The 8,675-nt window shown below is 45.9% G+C and overlaps 2 protein-coding genes across 9 annotated transcripts in view; one reads left to right on the forward strand and one right to left on the reverse strand.

Annotated features, from left to right (window-relative positions):
* Window positions 1-3,237, forward strand: part of POGZ (pogo transposable element derived with ZNF domain) — a 46,418-nt gene extending 43,181 nt beyond the window's left edge. For all 8 annotated transcript variants that reach the window (XM_070785687.1, XM_070785690.1, XM_070785689.1 and 5 more), the window contains one exon: window positions 109-3,237. In XM_070785687.1, coding sequence (XP_070641788.1) covers window positions 109-1,780 — 1,672 coding nt within the window. In that variant the 3' untranslated portion in view covers window positions 1,781-3,237. The remainder of the gene's footprint in view (window positions 1-108) is intronic.
* A 2,001-nt stretch (window positions 3,238-5,238) lies between these two features.
* PSMB4 (proteasome 20S subunit beta 4) lies at window positions 5,239-7,608 on the reverse strand. The gene is made up of 7 exons (XM_019955595.2): window positions 7,432-7,608; window positions 6,981-7,187; window positions 6,590-6,736; window positions 6,332-6,413; window positions 5,845-5,961; window positions 5,548-5,636; window positions 5,239-5,361 (listed from the first exon to the last, which is right to left on the reverse strand). The coding sequence occupies exons 1-7, from the start codon at window positions 7,569-7,571 to the stop codon at window positions 5,349-5,351; spliced, it is 795 nt and encodes a 264-aa protein (XP_019811154.1). The 5' UTR covers window positions 7,572-7,608; the 3' UTR covers window positions 5,239-5,348.
* Between the last annotated feature and the right edge of the window lie 1,067 nt (window positions 7,609-8,675).

The raw sequence follows: 8,675 nt of genomic DNA on the forward strand, positions 1-8,675 counted from the left end.
TTTAATTTTTATTTTATAGTATGTTTGTTCTTTATTACTACTACAAATATTATTATTTTGTTTTCCTAATTTAACTGAGCTTTTTCTTCCGTTTTGCTAACCCTTTAGGCATGGCCAGACTCGTGACCGAGCGCACGACCGGAACTTGAAAAACTTGTACCCTCCTCCTTCCTTCTCCTCTAATAAAGCTGCCACTGTGAAGTCTGCTGGAGTCACCCCAGCTGAGCCTGAAGAGCTGCCAGCTCCCGTGGCCCAGGCACTCCCGTCACCGGCCTCAACTGCAACCCCACCACCCACCCCCACGCATCTCCAGACTTTAGCCCTTCCACCCTTGGCTGCAGAGGAGGCCGAATGTCTGAATGTTGATGACCAGGATGAAGGGAGCCCAGTCACCCAGGAGCCTGAGCCAGCATCAGGGGGTGGTAGTAGCAGTGGGATTGGCAAGAAAGAGCAGCTTTCTGTGAAGAAGCTTCGAGTGGTCCTGTTTGCCCTATGCTGCAACACAGAACAGGCAGCTGAACACTTCCGAAACCCCCAGCGACGCATCCGGCGTTGGCTTCGGCGCTTCCAGGCCTCTCAGGGGGAGAGTCTAGAGGGCAAGTATCTGAGCTTAGAGGCAGAAGAGAAACTGGCTGAGTGGGTGCTGACCCAGCGAGAGCAACAGCTACCTGTAAATGAGGAGACCTTGTTCCAGAAAGCCACCAAAATAGGACGTTCCTTGGAGGGGGGATTTAAGATCTCATACGAGTGGGCTGTGCGTTTCATGCTACGGCACCACCTGACTCCCCACGCACGGCGCGCTGTGGCCCACACTCTACCTAAGGATGTGGCAGAGAATGCAGGACTCTTCATTGAATTTGTACAACGGCAAATTCACAACCAGGACTTGTCCTTGTCTATGATTGTGGCTATTGATGAGGTCTCCTTGTTCCTTGATACGGAGGTACTGAGCAGTGAAGACCGAAAGGAGAATGCTCTGCAGACAGTGGGCACAGGGGAGCCTTGGTGTGACGTGGTGCTGGCCATTCTGGCAGATGGCACTGTCCTCCCTACCCTGGTTTTCTACCGAGGACAGGTGGATCAGCCTGCTAACGTGCCAGACTCTATCTTGCTAGAGGCGAAGGAGAGTGGCTACAGTGACGATGAGATCATGGAGCTGTGGTCAACCCGAGTGTGGCAAAAACATACGGCTTGCCAGCGCAGCAAAGGCATGCTGGTGATGGACTGCCACCGCACTCACTTATCAGAAGAGGTGCTGGCCATGCTTAGTGCCTCTAGCACTTTGCCTGCGGTCATCCCCGCAGGCTGCAGCTCCAAAATCCAGCCATTAGATGTATGCATCAAGCGGACTGTCAAGAACTTCCTGCACAAAAAGTGGAAGGAGCAGGCTCGGGAAATGGCAGATACTGCGTGTGATTCTGATGTCCTGCTTCAGCTAGTTCTGGTCTGGCTGGCTGAGGTGCTTGGTGTTATCGGGGACTGTCCAGAGCTAGTTCAGCGGTCCTTCCTGGTGGCTAGCGTTCTGCCTGGCCCTGATGGCAACATGAACTCACCCACACGAAACGCTGACATGCAGGAGGAGCTAATTGCCTCCCTAGAGGAGCAGCTAAAGCTGAGTGGGGAACAGTCCGAGGAACCCTCAGCTTCCACTCCTCGACCCAGGTCATCTCCTGAAGAGACAATTGAGCCTGAAAGCCTTCACCAGCTCTTTGAGGGTGAAAGCGAGACCGAGTCTTTCTATGGCTTTGAAGAAGCTGACCTAGATCTGATGGAGATTTGAGTGTTGGGGTCACAAAGGGGTGTGGAGTAGGGGTGGGGAAGCGTGAGGGGGGTAGAGGCTAAAGGGGCATACCAAGTGGGGGTATTGGGTTTATATTTTTTAATTTTATGCCACCACTCCCCCCTGATGGTGACTTATATACATCCCTGTGGATTTGTGGATTATTAGGAAAACCTATAGCGATCATGTCTGAGCCGATAAACTGGCCTGTTGGTCATTCACTTCTGCTAAAAACAGGTTTTTGTGACTTTTTTTTAAATTTAAATCACTGTGTTTGGTATTTTTCTGACAAAAATCAAGAAAAAGAAAAAAAAATCCTTTGTGGGCGAATGTTAAATTTTTTGTTTCCCCTTTTACCTCAACTGTATCATAGTACATCTGGATTTTGTTTGTTTTACTGTGTGGCCAATGTCTTTGGGCATGATGCTATCCAACCATTGTCAATGTGAGAACATTTCTGAAGATGGGAAAGACAAACGTTGTAGCTCACAAACTGGTTTATTATATATATATATGGATAAAGTTTTTTCATTGTGGTCTTAACACTTTTATATAAAAATGAAAATGGAAAAAGAATCCCACTGAACTCTCTCTTCCTTCTCCTTTCTTTCCTTCCCTCTCCAGAGATGTTGGTTTCCACAGCAACTCTAGATATAAAATTGTGGCTTTAAAAATGCATGAAACCACCTTTAATCATCCAAGATGATGAGGTTTTTTTTCCTCACCACCCTCCCTCCAACAAAAACACAATAAAACCAATATTCTTTGCACTCGTGATCCTTGGCCCCCTTCCCCATTCTTATACCATCCCTCTGGACAAAGGATCATACATGGGTCATTAGCAAGCAGGAGGTACTGAGGTGATCACACAGAATTAGGGTGGAAGCCATTCCCAGTGTATGGGTCTTCATCCTGCAATCCACGGGGCAGTCCCTGCTTTGTCGAACTTCCTATTAAGTGGACAGCATACTTGTTCAAGGGATCACATGTCCTCCAGCCAGCAGCTAACTGCAAGAAGTTGTATTGAACTTTAAAAAGACCACTTGTTGAAATCCTGCTTACCCTGTGGCTTTCCCCTATTTCTCTTAATGCTTAGAGAAGAATCTGACCTGAAGAAGAAACATAGGGGTGTGCACAAAGAAAAAGACATGAATCTTTATTTTTCACTGCCAGCTTCAAGGAAAGAAAATTTTTTCTACAATTTGCATGAGGGATTTTTTTTTAATCATACGTACTCATGGCTATAGACTGAAATGTACTGAAACAGAGAAAAGGAGCAAAAGAAATCCAGGTCTACCTTTCCCACAACTATCCTGTCTTTCTATCCATCCTGAGGCTTTCTGCAACGTTTCCCTTCTGTGAGCCAAGGAGGCAACCCGCGTAGGCTTGTAAATGGTTCAACTTTAAAATGTACATAAGTGGAACATTTAATAAATTGAGGGGAAATGGATTTATAAGCAATGTGGTTTTTTTCCTAGGTGACCCTATTTGAACAGGCTTTCACGGACTGGGAGGTGCTCAAAATGTGATGGGCCTGGTAGTACACCACCTGTTTCTCCTCATCTGTTTTTCTTTCTGTGTTTTTTAACTCCCAGCACACTATAATATAGTGAACTGGAGTGATCCCTTCCGTAAACAGCTTGGCCAGCTTTGTGAACCCATGGCATAGGAAAACTGAATGGAGGAACCACCTGGGCTTCTCTTCCCCAGCTTTTTGCCTGATGCCATTTTGACAGAATATGGACTTTTGAGTCAAAACTTTGCCTTTCAGAAAGTTCAAGAACTATGGTCAACTCTTATGTACAATGACTAATCTTTCTCTTTGGTAGTCTCCGCAGCAGCCCCAGACTTAGCAGAGCTGGGTTCCTGGCCTCTGCACACTGTATGACTTTCCTGATGGGTAATTTTTCTAAGGCCATAATACCAACAGTGGATCGACTGGGTTTTGGCCAGGAAGTTATTACTTTTGTGGATTCTGCCTGCATGGCTTAGTAGTAGAAGGAAGTTTTTTTTGTTTTGTTTTTTATAATTCAGTTTAATCAATAAACAAGTATTTATTGACTACTTTGTGTTGAGACTGTGTGAAATTCAGATTGAAAGCTGATGGTTTTCTTTTGCTTAAATTTTGCTAACTGTAATCATGATGACACAAGTGAAAGGGTTTTGATTTCTCCCTCAGCACTCACCTCACTGAATTTCAGGCATACCTTGGAGATACTGCAGGTTGGGATGCAGATCACCGCAATAAAGCAACTATCACAACAAAGCGAGTCACACATCTTTTGTGTTATGATTATACTACAGTATATTAAATATGCAATAGCACTATGTCTAAAAAAATTAGATACCTTAAAAAATACTGCCAAATAGTGCTTATCACCAGGTGAGCCTTCAGCAGGTTGTATCTTTCTTGCAGTAGTAACATTAAAGACCACTGATCGTATGACCCAGAGGGATGGTATGGGGAGGGAGGAGGGTTCAGGATGGGGAACACATGTATACCTGTGGCGGATTCATTTTGATATTTGGCAAAACTAATACAATTTTGTAAAGTTTAAAAAAAAAGAAAAAGACCACTGATCACGGTAACAAATAATGAGAGTTTGAGATACTCCAAGAATCACCAAATGTAATACAAAGTAAGCAAATACTGTTGGAAAAATGACACCAAAACTTCCTCAATGCAGAGTAGCCAGAGACCTTCAATTTGTAAAACACACTGCAGTATCTGCAAAGCATAAAAAACAAGGTATGCCTGGAATAGTTCTGGGGTTTCCTGCCTATACTAGTTTCTCAAAAAGAGGTTTAGAAAAGAAACACCAGCAGTATTACCCAGGGTGTTTTTTAAAATTCGAGTTTAACACCATCCTGGCAAAAGAACTGGCTAATAACTCCCAACTGATTTGACTCACACTACAGGACTTCTAGTCAACACACAATATTTCTAAGGGGTTGTCTTACAGTGCTAGAAATCAGTAGTAGATTTGGAAATAAACATTTAGGTTATATGTCAAAATTAGGTTTCCCCATGAAGGGTGAGGATGTTGGATGGGTGCAGGATTAAGGCTATTACTTCTGGTTTGGGAGTAACCTACAGGTCGACTAGATGTTACATTTCCATCTTTGAAATGACATTTTAACAAATTTTAACATATGCAGTCGACATTAACCAGAAAATCTGTATTTTAGAGTCCAGTGCATGGGTGAGAATGTTGAAGAAAAATGTTAAAACACAAAAACTAATTGTATTATCACACAAAGATCAAGTCTGACTTTTACAGAAAGCAGCCTTCAGTACAGACCCAAATGAAGACAGTAGTGGATCTAATGTACTATGCAGAGAAGTCTATATGTGCTACAAGAACCAGAGTTCTCTGACCAGGCAGGGAGATGGCATATAGCAGTACTTAGCAGTTTCATTCTTGGTGTGACTTAGTCAAATGATACAACCACTCAGCCAGCATTTCAAAGGATTTATTTATTTTACAAAAGAATAGTACCTTTGAACCAACCAAGTTCAAAGTTAGAAGAAGGGTACAACTTCAGTTCTGGATAATGCATCTGTATTTCATTCAAAGCCACTAAAAAAAAAAGATGATAAAATCATGAAGCCATAGAGTGAGAAGTCGGTTCCCCAAAATAGCTCTATCTTCAACCCAAACCCTTGCCACCCAGAGAATTTTTGGTTAAGACCTCCAGAAAAACCAACCTTACTACAACCAGGGATCTCCCAACAATTATTCCACTGTAATTTTAATTTCAGTCACCTGATCATGTGGGCAATATCCCAGTTGGTCTCCGCAGACAGGGGTCCCTCTATTTCAACACCTTTTTCAGTTACAGTGGCGATTTGAAACTGAAAAAAAAGCAGAGCTCTCAATGAAAATACCAACCCTGTCATCAAAGGAGTCTGGGGCCTGGTCAAAGGTCAAGTGGAGGGTTTTTGTGAAATGTGTAAAATAGACAAAGAAATGGCCTTCAAAGTATAGGTTCTTCAAAGTATAGAGACTCAGGAATTGTACAGCCTGCCAATTAGATCCCCATTTACTATTCACACTTCTCACCCGGTTATAAGAACGGGCATCTCGATAGTACAGCACTCGCATGCAGCGTTCCACTAGTTCTCGAGCCTCCGTCTGGCTCAGCACTGGCTGCTTCTCCAGAACTTCTCGCAGCAGAGGCTAGGGAGATTGGAGGAAAAAACAGGAGATACCATGGGCTGAATACCAGATGATCTGTTGCAAATCCACGATGTAAAAAGAATCATAAATGAGTGAAAAGCTGACATTCCACCTACTGCCTCAGCAGAATGAATTCTGCTTGCTTGTGCTAAGACCCACTTGAAGGGGAAATTCACGGGTGTCCTCACTTTTCGTACATATACTGACTCACTCCAAGACACACCCCACCTTGTCATTACAGCCTCTGGACCAAAAATAAACCCAGCAGTAGGGGACACAGTCTGTTTCTCATGTCAGAATTTAAAGGGTAAAACAAGCAGACAGCCACTAATCTTACCTTCTGTCTTCTACCCCTCAACTGACTACTTACCTGAGCCAAGTATGCACCGTAACCAGTGGCCAGCGAAGGGGCTTCATAGGCCACACCAAGCATGTCCACATAACCCAGGAAGCTAAAAAGACACAATAGGTCATCTTAGGTTTCTGTATCTTAGCTGAAGAATGGATGAAGGACTATAGGGTCTGAAGCAGAAGTGGGATTCATTCACTCAGGGAGAAGAGACAGACACTAAACAGGCACTAGAGGTTGGGTGGTCAAGGAAATAAAGTTATTTGTATTAAAATCAACCTCTCTCCATCAGCATAACCTCCAATGACCATGGTGTTCCACAGGGGGTTCATCTTGGAGCGCCGACTGTACATGGCCCTGGTCAGCCATGAATGAATAGCTTTAGGACTATAGCTGTGTCCGTCCCCCAACAGCTCCTCATCAATCCTTATAAGAATCGGTTGTGAGAAAAGGGAGAGAACAGAAGTCAGGATTTTCATCCACCCCCAAAAGACGTTACCACACTCTTCCCCATTTAAACCCACTGAAATAAACTATTTGCAAAAATTCTCACATCTTCCACCCCCAGTACGTCTCCCTGTTCTCTACCCGCAGAAATTTTTGAAGGGATTAAAAAACAGTGGGTTCCCCTCCCAACTTGGCAACTACTTCTATTCTCTAGATGACTTACACCATTTGCCCGAGAACTTGCTTCAAATACTGGAAATCAGCATAGTCTCCGGAAGCACCCAGCATGGTGCTGTTGTTGACTCGCATTATGCGAGAGATGTTGCGGAAACGAGCCAAGGAGCCGTAGGAACCCAGCATGTCTGCTGCGATCACCACTCCGCCCTCAAACTTGAGCCCCAGGACAGAGGTCCCGGTCACCATGGGGTTCCTAGAGAGAGAGGGAGGTCTGGCGAGGGGCGGCGCGGCGAAAAGCACGAGCCCGCTTCCCGAGCTGTGGGTTCCGTTTCTGACTTTCCACGGCTCCTTTCATTCTCCGAGACCCTCCTCCCGGGCTCCCCCACTGTCGCGCGCCCCGGGGTCCTCGCCTCGACTTCCCCGGCTCCCAGAACCGGCCGGCAGCCCCAGGCCCCACTGTCCCTCCCCCTGCGCAGGTTAAGGCCCCGAGAGCTTACTGGGTGCGCGTAATCGGACTCCTGTACAGCGCGGACACCGGGTCCACAGAGGAACCGGGAGTGGGCGGAATGCGGTAAAACTGCCCGGGGGCCGGACCCCCGGCCCAAAGTCCGGACCGCGACTCCAGTAGTGCTTCCATCTTAGTCACGGTAGCACCAGAAGTGAAAGCTTTTGCACCAACGGAAACGGAAGTGATCCTTCAGTGCCGTACCTTTCTTCTTCCTACAAGCCACTTCCAGCAGCCATGTTGATAAGGTCGGGGCCGACCGTACCCGTGTCCCGGGCAGCGACCGAGACCCTGAAAACTGGAAGTGCCTGACCTCGTGTCACAACGCGGTAGAGTCTGGACTAGAACTGTGTTCAGACACACGAATTCAAGGAAGGGGTGGGTGGTGTAGGAGATGGGTGTGGGGCGCGGGTGGGGCACTTCAAGACGCTGAAGCTGCGCGAGGAAGCAGCTCTTTTTTTAGATTGGAAAAGAAAACCCCATACGAAACTAACAGTGAACTCAGAGTCTGTTAAATTTGTATTTCTCAAAGCAGCTTCATGTGGCACATTCGACCCATTTTACAGATAAGAAACCGAGACTTGTGTAGTGATTAACCCGTTCACAGGGCAAGGTATGGTAGGTCTGAGTTTTCAAACTCAGAATTTAAAAAAGGAAACAAACAGTTGCGAGTACCTTGGGATATGTGCTATCTCAGGTGGATCACTCACTCTGTAGGACCTTGGACAAATCTCTGAAAGTTTTCTGTCAGATGCTCTTGCTGCTGCTACGTCGCTTTAGTCGTGTCCGACTCTGTGCGACCCCATAGACGGCAGCCCACCAGGCTTCCCGTCCCTGGGATTCTCCAGGCAAGAACACTGGAGTGGGTTGCCATTTCCTTCTCCAATGCATGAAAGTGAAAAGTGAAAGTGAAGTCGCTCAGTCGTGTCCGACTCTAGCGACCCCATGGACTGCAGCCTACCAGGCTCCTCCGTCCGTGGGATTTTCTAGGCAAAAGTACTGGAGTGGGGTGCCATTGCCTTCTCCGGTCAGATGCTCTTGCCTTCCTCTTAAACAGCAGAAAAACTCCATCGACTGTGGGAGCGTAACTAAATTCCAAGCGTTCCCGTCTCATTGTGATTTTGTAGCAGTGCCTGAAAGCAGTGTCTAGAATCAAACAATAATCCTCAAACTACTCGTTTGCCACTCCTCCCTTCACAACTAGATTCAAAATTTTTTACTCAGCAGGAAACCAAA

Source organism: Bos indicus, chromosome 3, assembly GCF_029378745.1.
Source record: "Bos indicus isolate NIAB-ARS_2022 breed Sahiwal x Tharparkar chromosome 3, NIAB-ARS_B.indTharparkar_mat_pri_1.0, whole genome shotgun sequence".
Classification (NCBI taxonomy): domain Eukaryota; kingdom Metazoa; phylum Chordata; class Mammalia; order Artiodactyla; family Bovidae; genus Bos; species Bos indicus.